The sequence below is a fragment of the Vulpes vulpes genome, chromosome 11 (genome assembly GCF_048418805.1).
Source record: "Vulpes vulpes isolate BD-2025 chromosome 11, VulVul3, whole genome shotgun sequence".
In the NCBI taxonomy this organism is placed as follows: Eukaryota; Metazoa; Chordata; class Mammalia; order Carnivora; family Canidae; genus Vulpes; species Vulpes vulpes.
This window is the reverse complement of record NC_132790.1, coordinates 24,273,591-24,292,834: the sequence shown is the minus strand read 5'-3', so window position 1 is coordinate 24,292,834 and position 19,244 is coordinate 24,273,591. Positions and strand designations below refer to the sequence as shown.

At 42.7% G+C, this 19,244-nt stretch overlaps 1 protein-coding gene across 3 annotated transcripts in view; it reads left to right on the top strand.

Annotated features, from left to right (window-relative positions):
- Nucleotides 1-19,244, top strand: part of CLPB (ClpB family mitochondrial disaggregase) — a 147,170-nt gene that overhangs the window by 48,337 nt on the left and 79,589 nt on the right. For 2 of the 3 annotated variants that reach the window (XM_026010551.2, XM_026010552.2), the window contains exon 4: nucleotides 6,167-6,270. In XM_026010551.2, coding sequence (XP_025866336.1) covers nucleotides 6,167-6,270 — 104 coding nt within the window. Of the gene's footprint in view, nucleotides 1-6,166; nucleotides 6,271-12,570; nucleotides 12,661-19,244 lie in introns of all 3 variants that reach the window. The other variant, XM_072727339.1, reaches the window with a different exon arrangement.

Genomic DNA, 19,244 nt, shown 5'->3' with positions numbered 1-19,244 from the left:
CCCCCAATCCTCCTGGGCTGTACACATCCTGTGAATCTCCAAATTAGGGAAATAGAGTCTGGAGATTATCTCTAGTCTTTGAGGCTAATAGTGGCACTGGTTTTCTTTCCACAGGCCACCAGAGACCAAATCCTGAGCTGGCTCAGAGAATTGCTGATACTCTTAAGTCTTTGCCCAGGGAGAATCTGTGGAATAGTCAGCGTAGATCCTCTGAGGAGAAATGTTCCCTGTGGTAGAAAACATAAGTGCATGGAATGATATACTCTGCCCCCTGTAATCTAGCTGTTAAGACCATGAAGGCCTACCCCATACACTATAGCCTGTTTGGTACCAGCTACCCAAATTTAAGGCAGTAATACCTAACCCCAAACCTACAAAATGGTGACAACCAGCATGCCAGCATCAGAACAAGGGGAGGCTGCATTTATCCTTTGGTAGATCACCTCAAATAGCAGTGTTTATTTCCCTTTGTGCCATCAGATTCTCTTTTTACACCCGACCTTGTACTCCCCTTGTTAGCCAGATGGGCGATCCAACTTACCATCTCCCTATGTAAGTCACCTTCTTCCAAATACAGTTTTGAACCTGGGGATTTATTTCTGCTTCAGGAAAAAGCATCAAAGAGACAGAAATTACTTCATTTCCAAAGTCTCACTGCTGCTCCTGGTTTCTGCTTTTTCCTTTTCCTTGATCTCTGATACCTGTATATTCCTTGGTTTCTGCATACCTACTTGGTTTGTGACCTAGTGTTCTTCTTTAGCCTCTAGTCCTTAACATTTGACCTGGCTTTTGACTCTGTCTCATATCTGTGCTTTACCTAGCCTCTGGCCCTCGGTTCTGTTTTGACTCTAAACTTTTTTTTTTAAAGATTTTATTTATTGATTGATTAGAGACACACAGAGAGAGGCAGAGACACAGGCAGAGGGAGAAGCAGGCTCCATGCGGGAAGCCCAGTGTGGGACTCGATCCTGGGACTCGAGGATCACGCCCTGAGCCAAAGGCAAACGCTCAACCACTGAGCCACCTAAGCGTCCCAATTGACTCTGAACTTCTTAATACTTGCTGGACATGGCCAACTGCTAAGCCTGTTCTTACCAGCTTTGCTTTAGCTTTGTCTAACCTGACTAGTCTCCTACCCTATTTTTGCCATGCTGTAGCCCACAGGTCCAGGAAGTTCTTTCAGTCATCGAAGCTAGCTTTGATCACCAAAGCTAAGCATAGTCATGTAAGCCCTCTAGCCTGATCTGGGCTGGCTCCAAGAAGGGCCTGATCCCCATGAAGGTCTGGATTAGATGCATTGTAAATAATGGCTGTTGGACAGAAAGCCTCCTAGCCATCTGGCAAGGTGTTTGGTGCCACTCTTGGCCACTAAGCAGCCATAGTTCCTTTAGTCCTAGCTATACCCCCTCAGTGGAGCTGCTGCCTTTGAGTTTTATTAAAAGTGAAGGAAATCTTGTCTGAGGTTACAGAATGAGTCACTAGCTTGGTTGCTTACCCTCTTTGGCCTCCCAAGTTTGTGAAGTGAATTGCCCGTTCCCTTTGATTGGGTTAGCAGTCCGAGGGCCGAGCCTCGTCACTGTCTTCTCTCCATCCTACCAGACCACTGTCTGCCCTCCAGGGCCAAGGGCAGCATACTTGGTTGCTTGGACACGTCTTGCAGCCTGCAAATTGGACAGATGGAATCAATACTCACGAACCTGGAGAGGCCCAGGTAGCACAGTTAGTGACAGTAGCTGCCTGGAGGGACAGCCTGCCATGGGAGGGGTTGTGATTGAATAGTGATTGGATACAGCAGTTGAGGATTAACCAAATTATGTCCCTTTGAGTTTAGATCTACAAACCTTTCTCATTTGGATTTTAAAACAAGCCACCTTGTGCAGAATATAGCTGTGCTGCCTTAACAGAGCTGTGCCAGTGTGAGTTCTGGGGAAAGGGGCAGTCAGATATATATCTGGTGCCTTCTTCAATCCAGATTCGTATTATTATCATGAACATTATACGGTCAAAGAGAAGAGAGCTCATATTTGTGAGAGCTCCTTCTACGTGCCATGCACTACTGAGTTTTACATACTTAAAACCTGTGAGGGGGGCATTATTATCTCCATTATTCTGGTAAGGGAATAGGTGTCAGATGTATAGTAATTTGTCCAGGATCACAGACAGTAAATGATAGAGTTTTGATTTGAACCCAGATCTCTCTGTGCCTGTTATAAGATATCATGCTGTTTTCTCAGTTTCAGTGTCTTGATTCTCATTTCTCTTGACTTCCCCACAGACTAACCATAGGGTCAGGAATATAGTAATAATAATAACCAGCATTTGTTGAGCACTTATTATGTGTCAGATGGCGTTCTAAGCACTTTTCATGCATTAACACAGCCATATGAGCCAAATGTTATTATCCGCGATAATTATGAGATTGCAAAATGATGTTCTAATTTCATTTAGAACTACATTTATTAGTTGTCATTCTACAGTAAGGAAGAGCTTTCCTTTCATGCCATTTACTTACTTATTTTCAATATGGAATTATAGAATCTTTTTCACTCAATAGGTTATAATCCATTACTGTCATTATTCATGTTGATGCTCAGATTGTCCCAGATTTTAAAGCCAGTGTTCTTAACCTCTATACCATTTTACCTCTCTTGCAGATATTTTTTCTCACTACCTTCAGTTGGTTTGCCTATCTATAATAACCTTTTTGTACCCCCTTGGCTTTTAGTCTACCAGGAAACAGGAAGACTGATGCCAGTCTTATCCCAATCATGTGTAAACTAAGAGCACATACATCTCCAGGTGAGAACCTGACAGACTCTGCTGTGAATTCAATATCTGAGTTTTAGATATGGATTTTTTTTTATTTTTTTATTTTTTTATTTTTTTTAGATATGGATTTTAGCTGCTTAGAAATCCTTCTAATTTCTCTTTAGGATTATAACCATATCCTGGATAGATTACCTGTGAAGGGTATTTCTTAAGATCTTTTTAGGTAAGGTGAATAGACACCTGAGACTCAACCTGACCCTGTTAGATCAGTTGTAGGAGAACCTCAGCTACGTGGGAGATGGATTCTGGTTCTTTGACTTACCAGTGAGGACTGTGTGTCTGTGTACATGTAAAATTCATCCTCCATTCAGCAAATAATTGAGCCAGGTTCTATGCCTATTGGAAGATAATGAAATTCCAGCCAGTTGGTACAGGCAGAACCATTAACACTGCTGATTATAGATTTTGAAAAACTAACAAAGAAGAGAAAAACATTTTAAAACTATAGTTTGAGGGATCCCTGGGTGGCGCAGCGGTTTGGCGCCTGCCTTTGGCCCAGGGCGCGATCCTGGAGACTCGGGATCGAATCCCACATCAGGCTTCCGGTGCATGGAGCCTGCTTCTCCCTCTGCCTATGTCTCTGCTTCTCTCTCTCTCTCTCTCGCTGTGTGCCTATCAAAAATAAATAAAAATAAAAAAAAATTTAAAAAAAAAACCATAGTTTGACTTTTTAATAGTTACGATAGAGTAATTTAGAGTAATTTTTGAAATGCTTACCATTACGCCTTCAAAAGCATTAACACTTCTGAAGGCCAGTAAGCAAAATATTAACATAATAAGAGAAAAATGGTCAAAACATTATTTATGAAAATAAAGATAGTCAACTATCATTTACAAAAAAAGAAACCCTACTGACTACTAAACATATATATTTTTAAGTTCAGCCTTATTAGCATTCCAAGAAACGCAAGTCAAAAACAGCAGTGTGATTCCATTTCTGTTTACCAGACTGACATATGATTAAAAAAAATAATAAACACCCTATTTTGGTGAAAGAAAGAGATAACAATTACTCTCATCCTTCTTCCTTTGCTAGTAAAAAAACAAAAAAAAGGTACAATCTTTCTGAAATTCAGTTTGATAATATTTATTAAAACCTTTACGGGATCCCTGGGTGGTGCAGCGGTTTAGCACCTGCCTTTGGCCCAGGATGTGATCTTGGAGTCCCGGGATCAAGTCCCATATCGGGCTCCCTGCATGGAGCCTGCTTCTCCCTCTGCCTGTGTCTCTGCCTGTGTCTCTGCCTCTCTCTGTGTGTCTCTTGTGAATAAATAAAATCTTAAAAAAGAAAAATAAAACATTTAAAAAAGCTTACACTTTGGGACACCTGGATGGCTCAGTCGGTTTAGTGTCTGCCTTCAGCTCAGGTCATGATCTCAGGATCTTGGGATCAAGCCCCTCATCTGGCTTCCTGCTCAGCTGGGAGTCTGCTTCTCCCTCTACTTCTGCTCCTCCCCACTACTTGTCTCTCTGTCTCAAATAAATAAAAATCTCAAAAAAAACAAAAAAGGCTTATACTTTTGACCTAGAACTTCATCTCCTAGAAATTTAGCCAAAGGAAATAATCAGACATGTGTTATTGAACTATTTAAAATAATCTAATGTTTTACAATAGGATATTGGTTAAATAAAGCATACAGTGGTAGAATACTGTATAGCCATTAAAAATGATGTGGCAGACAAATATTTAAAATGTGGAAATTAGGGCAGCCCGGGTGGCTCAGCAGTTTAGCACCGCCTTCGGCCCAGGGCCTGATCCTGGAGACCTGGGATCGAGTCCCACGTCAGGTTTCCTGCATGGAGCCTGCTTCTCCCTCTGCCTGTGTCTCTGCCCCCCAATCTCTCTCTCTCTCTCTCTCTCTCTCTCTGTCTCTATGAATAAATGGATAAAATCTTAAAAAAAAAAAAACTTGGAAATTTTGGGGCTCCTGAGTAGCTCAGTCAGTTAAGCATCTGACTCTTGGTTTTGGCTCAGGTCATGATCCTCAGGGTCATGAGATCCAGCCCCACATCACTCTCAGTTTGGAGTCTGCTTGAGATTCTCTCACTTTCCTTCTCTCTCACCCTTTGCTCCTCTCCCCACTCGCATGCTTGTGTTCGTATGCGTTAGCTCTCTCTTTCAAATAAATAAAAGCTTTATAAAAAAAGTGGAAATGTGTGTGTGTGTTTAGAGAGAATTTATGTATGATCTTATTTTGGTAAATAAAAATATACATACTTTGAAAAAACTGGAAGGATGGCATATATCCTAAAAATATTTTCTTCTTTTTAATTATTTATAGTTTCTGAATTTGTTAATAGTGAACAGAGCTTTTTTTTTTTTTTTTTTTTTTAAAGGAAAAAAGGAAAGCATTAGGAACATGCCATAATAAAAGAGAAGTGAACGTATATATGGAGCACTTCCTGGGTCAAGCGCACTATGTTCGGTGTTCGGTGCTTTACAAATTTACCTAATTTAACCTCACAACAAATCTGTAGTGGCTCCTGCCTCTAGTCCTACGCCCTCTGATCCATTTTCACATAGCCACTGGAGTGATTCTTTGAGTCGCAAAGGTTTGGAACTGTAAATAGTACTCTTGGAATTTAGATTAAGGAGAGAGATGTAAAGGAAGATTTTCATTGTTTAATATTTCAATATGATACACATTTCTCTAGGTCTGTATATTTTGAAGTGGGGAGGAAAAGCATATGTTGTCAAGTCACTTCCTCTTTAAGCCTTTCAGTGGCCTAGCTCCTCTCCCACAGTTTTTCCCCTTACAGTCTCTGTTCCAGCTCTGCTTTCTTCAGGTGAAGCCTCTAGGATTTGTGAACTCATTGAGTCCTCCCACCTCACCATCCAGGTCTGGCTATGTAGCCTTCAAGTCTTAAATTCCTTAAATACCACGTTATGTGGGAGGCCTTTCTTGATCCCCTCCCTTGGTTTCTCACTGTATATGGTACTTATTTCATCATGACCTTTACCACACATTGCTATAATTTATGCTGAATTGTTGTCCTTGCCAGAAGACTGTAAGCTCCATGAGGACGCAGATCCTAGCACCTAGAACAGTGACTACAACACAGTAAGCATTTGATAAATAATTGTTGAATAAATACTTTGTATTTTGTATGTGGAAACTTAGCCTTAGAGAGGTGTTAAATAACTTGACCAGAGCCTCTCAACTAGTGAGTTTCAGAGCTTTCCTTGTCTTCTACACTGACAGAGCTTATGTTCTTTCCCCTATACAACTCACATGAGCAGAAGCATTTCCAATCCCCAAACATGCTTCAGAATCTGAGTTTCTACTTCCTAGGCCCTCCCAACTTTTGACACTTTTGTCTTTCTGATTTCTTCTAGCGTAGTACGGATCCTGCTTGCTGCTGGTGCTGACCCAAACCTTGGGGATGATTTCAGCAGTGTTTATAAGACTGCGAAGGAGCAGGGAATCCATTCTTTGGAAGGTAAGCATCGGCTCCCCTGCTGTTCTGAGCACTCTCCTCCCTTCGGTTTCCAGGCAGCCTTGCTCTGTGCCAGCTCTACCAGTAACTCAGAGAGCCTGCAAGTTCCTTATCCTCTGGGAACTCATGGATAACCCAGAAGGCTTGTAATAGATTCCCTTTGGCTCTGTAATTTACGTCCCTCCAAAAGTCTTAGAGAATAAGATCGAGGCCTGACTTCATGACCAGAGTAGGGAGTGGGGGATACCTTTCACTTGGTGTTCCCCTGAAATTGCCTCAGGCCATAGAGCCTCAGCTGAGTGGATAATGGAGCAGGTTTCCATAAAATAATTAAGGCAACTGCATGGAATGTGGCTTTGTTCCTCTTCTACTTTCTGCAGACTTACCCTGTCCCATCCGTCTCCCAGAACTAGAAAGCAGCCTCACTGGTTGGTTTCCTCTGCCTCCGAAGTCCCTCACTACTACTCTGAATACTGTTTCCCCCACCCCTTCTATATGCAAAATGTAATCCTGTCTCTGGAACTGGCCCCTCAATTTACCATTATGACCCAGGATGGATAGTGGACCTTCTCTGTGCCTTGATGTCTGTGCTGATAAAATGGTGTGGTCATCAGTGCTTCCCGAGGGTGTTTATGTGGGTTGTTTGGACTTCATAAGAAAGAGGTGGTGTGCACCTATATCAGGGTTTGGTCATATGTCTGTTGGAGGGTAGTTAGACAAGTCAGTCTTTGTTATTTCTGGTGAGTGGTTCTTCAGAAGTAAGGTCTAGAAGAGGATAGGTTGCTTTGGCTACAAACAGCAATGAATATTTATTTCACTTTTGAGCTTTTGCTTGTTCACAGTGCCTCCCCCCGGCCCCTGCCCTCCCCCCCCCCCCCCCCCCCCCCCCCCCCGCCCCGCCGCCTGTCCATTATCCTGTGTCACTCAGAGAGGCTGAGTTACCTCTGTTTCCACCCACAAGGCAGCTGAGAAGTACTGCTTTAGGGTTGGCAATGATGCCAGGAGGACAGACCGCCATGCAGACTGCCTGAGGGTCAGAACATTGACTGGAGGGAGGTCCAATGAGGTGAGCAGTGTGCTCAGTCCTCAGAGCTGTCAGTTAGGCTAACATAGCTGTGGTAGCCCAGAGCAGAGGTGTCACTGCTATCCCATTGAGGTTTCTCAGATCAGCAGCATGAGAGCAATGTCAAGAGCATCAGAACATTGCTGCCCAGGTGAAGTGTGGCGTTGCCCTCCCCCTGCCTCTCTACCTCTCTAAACTTGCTCCTTCTGTCATGCTCCACTGCTGTGGCTAGATCCTCCACACAGCCTTTCCTGTCCTTGGCAATAATTGCAACTTGCCCTCAGCTGCTCTTTTGAATGTTCTCTAAATCTTGGCCTTTTATATGGTTATTTGAACTCTCGTCTGCCCATATGTCTTTCCTCTCCTCCTCAGCTGACAGTTCCATGTGCGGGCCATGACCTATACCTCCTTGGATTCCCCACTGAGCTGGAGAAATTATGTTCATTTTATGTTTCAGAGGAGAATTTCAACAGTACCAAATTTGCTCTGTATTTGCTGCCTGTTATGTGGAGACTCATCTTGTGGGCTGTCCTTGCCACTCAAACACAGCATTACTGCCTCTGTCTTCTGTCCAGGTGCTCTCACCAAAAAGCAAAGAGGAGTGTTTGCTGAGGGGGCAGAGTCAGGTGGAATGGAGGGGATTATTTGAGTGCCTTGTCACTTGCTCTCAGGATCCCCCAGTAGGCCTTAGTCATTATTTTTGATTTCACAGAATCTCTGCTGTGTAGCTGTGTAGGCCAATCTTTGCTGTTGTACCAGTCCCAACCTCCTGCATTCAAGTTTTATATCTTTGTTCTCTCCAGATTGATGCTCATATTTAACATTCTGGATCAGTAGTCAGCAAATTTTTTCTGGAGAAAGCTGTAGAGTGACTTTTAAGCTTTGTGGGCCAGTTGGTCTGAGTTGTGACTACTCAGCTTGATCATTATAGTGCAGATGCAGCTATAGACAACATACAAACAAATATGCGTGAACCAATAAAACTTTATTTACAAAAATAGGCAGCAGGCTGGATTTGGCCCACAGGCTATATTTGCAAATCCTATTATTAATATTTTCTTTTTTCTTTCTCCTTTCCTTTCCTTTCCTTTTCGTCAGCTTCCTTGGAACTTTTTTTAAAATCTAACACTAGCCAGCCTACATTCTAGATGGATAGGTAGGTAGATAGACAACAAAAATATTGAAAAAAGCTATTATATTCCTTATGACATAAAGATAAAAATATTAAATGTCTCTTCTTATTTTGTATGATCTATAGATTTAGTGAGTAGGCTTTCTTTGAATTCTTTTATTTACTGATAACATTCCTATCTAGCAAGCACTGTTCTAGGGATTGGTGAGTTAGGCAAGATCCCTGCCATCAGTGCTAGTCTTTGGTTTAAATGTTTATAAGGACTGAATTTAGTACAGAGCCTTGGAGCACGTAATCATGACAGTTTTTTTTTTTTAATTTTTTTTTATTTATGATAGTCACAGAGAGAGAGAGAGAGAGAGAGAGAAGCAGAGACATAGGCAGAGACATAGGCAGAGGGAGAAGCAGGCTCCATGCACTGGGAGCCCGATGTGGGATTCGATCCCAGGTCTCCAGGATCGCGCCCTGGGCCAAAGGCAGGCGCTAAACCGCTGCGCCACCCAGGGATCCTCATGACAGTTTTGAAGCGTTACTCAACATACACAACTGTATCCACCAAACCTCATTTTTTTCTAGCTTCCATTTCTCATGTTGTCCACAGACTTTTAAGAGATTTTCTTAGGTTTCTTGATAAAATAATAATGTGTTTAGCATTTGTCATAGTGTTTTTGCCCAAAACTGTTTCCCCAAAAGATACTAAGTTATTCTGGCATGGTCTGGTCTTGTCCTTAGGGAGCCCATACTGATACTTAATAATTATCAAAGTGCTTAAGAACCATTAAAAAAAATACATTCTAGATTCTCTTCAGAATCACTGATGAACTCACTCTTCTGCAGCTTACAGGATGTACCTATCTCTGCATCTTTTTGTTGTTACTGTTTGTTAAATTCCAGACTACATTGCCTGCCACAGTCTCCAGCAGCTTATCCAGTTTTCCCTGGCATATCAGTTTGAATGTGCTCTACCCTCCCAAGTTCATGTGCTCAAGGCCCAGAAAAGTGACAGTCCCTTTAGGATCATCCCAGGGCTCTCCTCTCTCCTTACCAAGCCTTTACTCCTTCTTAACCAGATTTTTCTTTTTTTTAATGTAAAGATGCCTCATTCTTTCATCCATTCAACCACTATTTATTGCCTACTATATCTCACTCTGGGTCATTCTCATTGGTGAAGTATACAGAAACAAAAGAATCTTGTGGTTCTCTTTCCTTTGGATTGGATGGACTTTTTCACAGGAGGCTACCTGACTTACAGGATGTGTGAGGAAGGTAGAAAAGAACAAGAGTGTGTTTAGGCAAATTCAGAGGAAAGTCACAGGCTCCATTGGACAGTCCTTCACTACTGGAACAGAATCTGTGCTAGGTCCATCAAATATACTAAATTTAAAATAGATATTTCTGTGGGCCTTGTACTGTGCTCAGTACTGAAAGGAGGTGGTGAGTTGTAGTTTGTGACCTTGGCAGAACCTCCCTAAACCCCAGTAATATATCCCTTTTCTATCTTATCAGTACTGTGAACATCAAGAGATAAAATATATGATGTGTGAATCGTAAAGTGATCTATAGTTGTAATTGCTTATTAGTTTTATTTCTTTATAATGCAGCATGCATTTACTGAGTGTCCGGCACTTTGCCAGATGCTGGGAATGTAGAAATGAATATACATGGTCTAGCCCCCTAACAGTGTTCCAAGTGAGAAGACAGACCTATGCACAGGCACCACAGTACAGAGTGATGAATTCAAAGGTAGATGTACAAAAAATGTAGATAGCACTGACATAGGCAGTGATGAGCTCTACCTAAGGGCAGGCTGCTGTCTAGGAAGTGTCATAGCGTTAGTGACTTTGAATTGGGTCTTAAGGATGAGTGAGAGTGTGCCAGGCAGACTAAGAGTAGTGGATCTTCCAGGTAAAAGGAGCATCACATGCAGAGACATGAAGTGGGTGGATGACAGCCAGTGGACTCATCTGCCATAGTGCTGAGGAGAATAGCAAAAAATGAGACTAGAAAGGGAGGCAGGGTTCCACAGGAGAAGAACATTGTAGGACAGTTCTAGGGTGCTCGCACTGTTTTCTGAAGGTCATTAAAGGATTTTAAGCAAGGGCGTGCTTGGTTTACATTTGCATTTTATATGGATCATTCTGACAGAGTGGGGATGAATTGGAGGGGAGAGATTAGCAATGGCTCTTGACCTTTAGGGGATGATGGACCTCTTTGAAAATTGGCTAGGAAGCTATGCTCCTCTCCCCCAAAGTGCACTTATAATTTCTGCAGATTTGTAAAAGTGATCTTTGGGAATGGAGAAAGTAGACATTAAAAAAAATTACTAAGAGGTTGAGTTCTTAGCAGAATGTGGAAGTTGATGGAAAAGGAGGCATCCATGGTGACATCCAGATTTCTGAATTGGGTGAACAGTGGATGTGTGGGTCTGAAGTTCAGAGGAGAAGTCTGGCAGGAGATAGGGATTTAGGAGTCACCAGCATTTGCTTGGTAGTGACTGCAGTGCATGTGACTAAAGTTGTCAGGGAAAAAAGTGAAGGTAAGAGGTAAGGGGAAAAGGTCCTTACTCAGGGTATAGCATCTAAGGTGTAAAGAGGAAAAGAGGATCCAAACAAGGTTACCAAAGGCATCAGAGAAGTTGCTTTGTTTTCTGTCAGAGAGGCTCTTTATCTGTTCTGTTCAGAACACGCATGGTCTAGGAAGGAAGGAAACTACTGTGACCTCCTTTCTGAGATTTTGTCATCAGCTGCCCCATTTCTAGTGAAACCCTTCTGTTTTACATATGGCCATTGCTCCTTAGCAAGAAGCCTGCTTAGTCGGGCACATTACAATATTTCCCATCCTTGTCAGGGTTGGTGTTTCTAGGCAGAGGGCAGGTCTGCTGGTGCAAGTGATGCAGGAGTGTTTGGCGTAGAAACCATGTTGGCCTGACTGTTCTGTCCATTATCTTCAGCCCTCAAAAGTGGCATCTTCAAAAGCATAATGGTGTTGTGGAGAAAGAAGAGACTTCAGTGCCAGGCAGCTATCTAAGCTCTATTCGTCAAAGTTCTGTAACTTACTAGCTGTGTGATCTTGAGCAAGACGCTTAAGGTTCTAGAATTTCCGTTTTCTCTTCTGCAACATAGGAATAACAACAGCCATCTTACAGGGTTGTTAGAATGACTGGAGATCAGTAAAGCAGAGTGTGAAGGATAGCGATACCTGATGAAGAATTTCTCTAACTGAGGTGGGTTTTGACTCCCTGTAAAGCTGCCTTGGAGATACTGAGCAATTCATCACTCAAGGGGCATTGACAGAGGCTGGATGTTTGCCCATCAGGGATTCTGAACAGGGAATTCTTGCCCTGGGTCATTGGATAATACGGCCTCCAAGGCCCATGTCAGCCTTGTGATTTCTAAGGTTGTAGAAGCTTTAGGCTCACCATCAGAACAAGTAATGTATTTACAAGTGGGATTTGAGCTGGGCTTTGGAGGACGGAAAGAAAGTGAAAAAATATATTCTAAACAGGGGAACCACAGCTTGAGCAAAGGCACATAGAGGGGAGACATGTGGAGGGGAGCATGGAGATTACTACTGTTTCTCTACTAATTCATTCCCTGATCTTGACCACATTCCATTCAGTACCTTGATCGCCATCCATGCCCACTCCCAGAGAGTTCCACTTGTGGCTGGCTGATGGGTGGTGGGTCCCAATCCTCAGGTGGAGGAGGCAGTAAATTAATGGTAACAGTAAACAAGTCATCCAGCCAGGGATGCCTTAGGCTGCTTGTAAGTAACTGTTATAAACATTGGGTGTCTGGGGCTGTCAGAAATGCAAGCGAGCACTCTAAGCGCCTCTCATATGTACAATTAAAACAATAAAACACGGCAGAAACATGGCCAGAACAGGATATAAATCAGCTTCTCTTCTCAGCTCCAAGTGGTGGCTGAATAAAGATGAGTCCTATAGAAGCTGTGTTGGCATAGGACCCTTCTGGGGGTAGAGGGCCTGATTTGACAGGCTGTACCTTCTAAGGCCAACCCCAACAGCCTGGGCGGTCCCCTTCCCACAGCTCCAGAGGCTGCAGGTCCTGGCCTGCTCCAGCTGACCTCCCCATCTCTGTGTCTTCAGATGGGGGACAGGACGGTGCAAGCTGGCGCATCACAAACCAGTGGACAAGTGCCCTGGATTTCAGGAGATGGCTAGGAGTTCCCACTGGCGGTAATGGAACGGCTCTCTATAATATTTCCCCCCTTCCCCAGGACGTGCCAGGGAATGGTCTCATCCTGGCTCATCTATTCAGTATAAGTTAACCACCCAACACCCACCATGTGCCCAGCCCTACCTAGGGACAGCAGAGAGAATATATGCCCTTGGAGAGCATAGCAATGGAAATAATTATGCTCCCAAGGACCTAAGAGTCACCTAGAGAGCTTGTTAAAACATGGATTCCTGGGCCACACTCCAGAGATTATGATTCAGTGGCTCTGGAGCGGGAACTGAGATTTTGCATTTTTCACAGCTCTCCAGTCTTTGAGTAGTGTGATCTAGACTACAAATTTTAGTTCAGGCCTTGGGCTTGAACTGCTATTATTATTATTATTATTTCCTTTTCCAAAGATTTTATTTATCCATTCACGAGAGACATAGAGAGAGAGGCAGAGACACAGGCAGGGCGAAGCAGGCTTCATGCCAGGAGCCCGATGCGGGACCCGATCCCTAGACTCCAGGACCATGCTCCAGGCCAAAGGCAAACCGCCAAACCACCGAGCCACCCAGGGATCCCCTTGAACTGCTTTTAAAACTCATCTGGGCCTTCTCCTTGGAAGATACCTTATTTTGCCACTTTTAAGCTTCACCCCTAGTTAGGCTGTGTACTTATGCCATGGTATTATAGGTAGTATAGAACACATAATAGCTATGATACCTGCAGCAATTTTCTGCATCTCACAGATGCTCTGTCTTCTTATCTATAAGATAAGGGTATCAGAAGAGTCAGATAATATATTGTCCCTAGCCTAAAACCCAGAATAGAAGGAATTCCACTAATGTAAATTTCTGTTTTTATATCATCCTCTTTATCCTTATCATCATACTCCTGTGAAATTTTATTCAGACTCTTTGACATGGCTTTCTACATGCTTTTCAGTAATAGCAAACTGTTGTCTATAGAGAGCCAAATGACTTTGGGCATTTCTCTTTATTTCCCTGAGACTTGATTTTTTTCATTTGTAGGGAAAATTATTTCCTACACCATTGGCTTATTATAAAGATCACACTGAAGTACTTATGAAAGCACTTGAAAATACAAGGCATCATGCAAATGTTTGGGGGTACTAGCAAGAAAAGTAATGAATTATAAAGATTGAAGACTTTGACAGGTATTCAGTCAGAGATACAGATAACAAGGATTATCAGAGCTCAGAAAAGAGAATCTTTGTTTGAAGCAATCAAGGAATTAAAATGGTATCTGAGCCCCAGAGTATAAGAAATTTTTATGGAAGGCCTGTAGGTGGGTACAGTTACTTGTGAAGGGGTGTGTTATATCCCAAAACACCAGGAAACAGAAAAATGTGTTTCAGGCTGTTAAGTGAATGTGTTCAGGTGAAGCATCCGCATAGCAGATTTATTTTGAAGAGTAATGAACAGCAAAGATGCAGTTTTAGTACACTCGGGCCAGAACAAGATGCTTGGACTTTGTCCTTTAGACAGGAGGAGCTCTGAAGGTGAGGAGAGGGTACCACAGGAACAGATCCCTTCCAGGGTAGGGAGGCAGAGGAAGTGGTAATAAGATGGTGATGATAAGACCACTCCAGCAGCAGGGTAACACTGATACTGTGTGCCCACAGCAGCTCTGTGATGCAGGCACTAGAGGAAACTGAGGCAGGGGCATATAGCCTAATGCCAGCAGAATTGTCTCCTGCTCTTACACAGAACCCAGCAACCATAACAGCCCGTATGTGCTCCACACCTAGCCCAGAGCCTCTGCTTGTCCAGAATCTTGGAAGCCTTGGGAATCTGCCAGCTCAAAGCTGTTGGGGCAAGTTATTATTTTTAATAATGTCCATGCCTCTTCCTCATCATTGTCATAGCCTTGTCGCCCCTTTAAGGCCAGTGGTTCTACGTCTCATTTCTTGGCAATGCCAGCCACTGTAAAGTCACCAGGATGGACAGTGCACTGTCAATCCATCACGCCTGTTAGCCAACTTCAAGATGAAGTGTATCAGCCAGTTAGGTTAATTGTTTCCCTCCTTTTAGCCAAATAAATAAATAAATAAATAAATAAGCAAGCAAGCAAGCACATTTATATGTGTTTGACTAGGAGAGGGAAATAGGCTAGTTGACATGTTTTATTAAAAAGAATAAATTTGATACATTTAGAAAAACAAGGAAAAGTGGGATGGGGTGGCAAAGAACTAGTCCTGTGATTTTCAACTGATTTACATATTTTGTGTATAAATATTTTTTCATCAAAAGTTCCAAATCAGGGATGGGTCCCACACACCACACAAAATATATTAGAGACATTTATATGGATAGCAGGAAGGGAGACAGAGGGCTGAAATTTTCCAGGCACCCAGTGATTGATGGGGGCTGAGGCTCCCCCTGACGCTTTATTGAGTTTCCGATGATTATCTCTCGCTGAGACATTTTTTACAGATGACGGTCGAGCTGTCACAATGGACCATGGGGGAAAAAAAAACAACAATAATAACACTTTAATCTTTTTACTGCACTGCTCCCTAGTATCTCAGATTCATCTTCCCTGACGCACGCAGTTCATTATTCTGCCCCTCCCTGGATGGGAAATAAAGGAAAATAAATATATATGTAGACACACTTACCCACATACATACACACACGGACTGGATATAAAAGAGACCACCTCAGAACCAGAGAAAGGCAGAATTTATTGTTCTTTTTGCAAGTGTTGAGGTTTATTAGTAGAGATGCTGGGTTGGCTTGGAATTGGCTATTAATTACAGCATTTTGTATTTGTTTTTTATTGCGAGTTTTTAACATTTTGAAGAAAAGGCAGAGAAGAGGCAAGCAGGTGTAGAGATGGGGAGCACAGAGGGACTGAGTTTGGCCAACCAAGTAGCATAACTGGCTGAAAGGCAGAGGGCAGACTCTTCCTCTTGTTGCCAACCCTACCTGAAGGATCCCTGGAGCTGAAAGATGGGATGCTTTGGTTGGGATGGGGGCAAAGAGGGGGCAATGGGGAGAAGTTAAGCTCAAAGTACGATAGGTCACCTCAGAAGGATTCTAAATTGCTGTGACATGTTACTGTTGTGAGAGTTAGATGGGAAGAAGGGGAGGATCAAACAGTGTTGATGGGTCTACAGACAGAAGAGTAACACATTCTTAAGAGTTTGTGCCACACTTTGAGTTTGATGATATGAAGATGACACGTGGGCTATGAGAAAGCTCTACCTGGGTCTGTGGTTAATGAAGGAGTCCTGGGGGGCACCTGGCTGGCTCAGTCGGTGGAATGTGTAACTCTTGATCTCAGGGTTGTAAGTTCAAGCCCTACTTTGGGCATAGAGATTACCTAAAAAATAAAATCTTTTTTAAAAAGGTGGGGAGCAAAAAATAAATAAATAAATAAATAAATAAATAAATAAATAAAATAAAATAAAATAAAAAGGTGGGGAGCCAGGCAGGTGGGGGGGGGGTGTCCTGGACCAGAGAGAATGCTACACAGTCTAGTACCACAGGCAAGGTCCATAGCCCATCTTCTTAAAGTTTCAGGCCAACCTTCCTACTCTCCCCACTTCCCTTTCATGGGGATGAGAAAAGATGAGCTTGAGGTTTTTAGGAGAAGGCTGCCCTTGATGTGTGCCTTCAATAGAGTAAGTGCTGACCCAGTCTTCCCTTTAATTCTTCATACCTTTTCTGAGCTCCTCCTAGAATTCAATAAAGAGATAGCAGAGACCTGTTTTTTTATTTTTAAGATTTTATTTATTTATTCATGAGAGACCAGAGAGAAAGGCAGAGACATAGGCAGAGGGAAAAGCAGGCTCCCTGCAGGGAGCCTGATGCAAGATTCAATCCCAGGACCCTGGGATCACGACCTGAGCCAAAGGCAGATGCTCAACCACTGAGCCACCCAGGTGCCCTAGCAGAGTCCTGTTCTTAAGGAAAAAAATTTTCTAGTCCATGGGCAGAGAACATAGTGTCTGTCAGGACCATTTTCAAGTGGGGTCTTATCTTCCATCCATAGGCCAGCCTAGATGGCCGTGAGTGCATTCTCTCTATGTAGGATAAAAAGATCTATAAGACACAGTGTCTATCCTTCAAGAACTCATTCTCTGCTTGGGGAGACAAGCTTACCATCCACTCCCTAAGGAAGTATGTATCGAGCACCTGCCATGTTCAAGAATATACACGAGGCACTCTGCGAACATATAAGACTATGTGAAAGAGAATGTTAACTAACATGTTGTAGACTAGGTATTACTGGAATGCATAGAGGAAAGGGAGATCAGTGAAAATCAAACTACTTATAGTAGTTATAAAGGATGGATAACACATAAAGAAAAGGCATAATGAAGTCATGTAATCACATAGAGAAAAGAGTACAAGCCTTGGAGTTAAACAGAGCAGCTCAGTTATTGAGTATTAGTGATCTGAAACAAGCTACGTAACTCTGTAAGTCATGTAAGTCTACGTAATTTCCTTATAAATTAAATAGAAATTATAACAACCTAGTGTGTCTGGTTCTTGGGAGGAAAACAGTTGTAAAGTTCCTTGCACAGAACCTGGCACATAATAAGTAAGTGCTCAATAAATGGAAGCTGTTATTTTCTTCCCCAAGAGTTATATATTTATTTATCTGAGTATTGAAGAAAGAATTTTAGTCCTGGGGTAATAGGCATCAAGACTCAACCTATGGCCCCCTACTGAGTATGAAATGGGCTCTCTGCAATGAGTCTAGCATACTCTACAGTGCTAATGTGAGAGGTGATTCTGGCCAGAATGAGAGTGGCACATCAGGAAGAGGAAAGGCACAACAATAAATATATTACCATTATTGAGTGCCTGCTGCATGCCAGGCAGTGTGCTCACCTCCTTATATACATTTATTTTTAAAGATTTTATTTACTCATTCATGAGACACACACACACACACACACACACACACACACACACACACACACACACACATAGGCAGAGACACAGGCAGAGGGAGAAGCAGGCTTCATGCAAGGAGCCCAATGTGGGACTCAATCCTGGAACTCCAGGATCACGCTCTGAGCTGAAGGCAGGCACTAATCTGCTGAGCCACCCAGGGATCTATAAATTTTTTAAATACAGTAACTTTGTTGAGATTTAATTCATAGTGCATAGTTCAGTCACTTAATGTGTGTAAGTCAGGCACCTTGGTGGTTAAGTGTCCGATTCTTGATTTTGGGATTTTGGCTCAGGTCATGATCTCCAGATCCTGGGATCCTGCCCTGTGTCAGGCTCTGCACTCAGTGAGGAGTTTGCTTAAGATTCTCTCTCTTCCTCTGCTCCTCCCCCCACTCATACTCATGTATGTGTGCACATGCTCTCTCTCTCAAATAAATAAATATATATTTTTTAAAGTGTGTAAGTTAGTGATTTATAATATATTCACAAGAGTTGCGCATCCATCACCACAGTCAGTTTTAGAATATTTTCAAAACTCCATTCCCCATTTGCTCTCAGCTCCCCCTAACTTTCAACAGCCACTGATCTACTTTGTTTCTATAGATTTGCATATTCCTACCAGCTGTGTTTGAGGGGTCCACTTTTTCTGCATCCTCAGCAGCTCTTTTTATTGCCATCTTTGGCCATCCTGGTGGATATGAAGTTGTTTCTTGTTGTGGTTTTGACTTGCATTTCTCTGATGGCTAATGACATTCCCCATATTTTCATGTGCCTTTTGGCCATTTGTATATCTATCCACTCAGATCCCTGGTCTTTTTTTCCTGCCTGTTCTGATGCCTAGACATCCCTGGCTGCTCAGGAGCAGGACAAAGCAGGTAGAGGTGGGATGGATTTGACTAGCCATGCATCTTTCTTGTGTTCATCATAAGAACATTAGAGTAGGAGGGACCCTCAGAGACCACCTAGTTTGGTGCTGGTTTGGTACATTCCCAGGCCCTGCCTACTGAACATTGTTGAGATGGGGGCCCAAGAATCAACACTTTTTATAAGTAAACAGGTGATTTTGTTCCCACTAAAGTTTAAGAACCATTGGTATAGAAAAATTCTTCAACTTGAAAAATAGGGAGTCTGTGGCACAGAGAGATTGAAATGTATTCCAAGTTAGTGAATGAGTCTTTTTAAATCCAGCTCTCTTATCTCCTGATCTATTGTTCTTGTTCACTATGTTGCTTAATTCCTTAACAAACCATTGTGTGCCCATAACTTTCAGGATAGAATCCAAACCTCTCTCAGACTTAGGCTTCTGCCTCCCTGGATGACCTCATCTCTTCCCACAGCTTCCTAGGCTCACTGAGAGACTCAGTTTCTTGAATATGGACAGGTAGTGCAGTCCTCACCCTCTGGTCTTTGTACCACTTTCTTTCTTAGAAAGCCCTTCTTCCCCTTTCCACTGGGCAAGATCCCTCCCATCCTCAAGACAGTTCTTCTGGGTGATTTCCTTTCAAAGCCACAGATGTGTCCCATGTTTGCTGCCATCAGACCCTGTACATGTGTGACTCTCATAGCACTTACTTTTCTGAGGTACTCAGTGGTTGTGTGCTCATGGACAAGTGTGTGGTTGAAGGCTCTTGTGTGTTCATTGCTGAAGCTACATAAAATACTGAACTGTG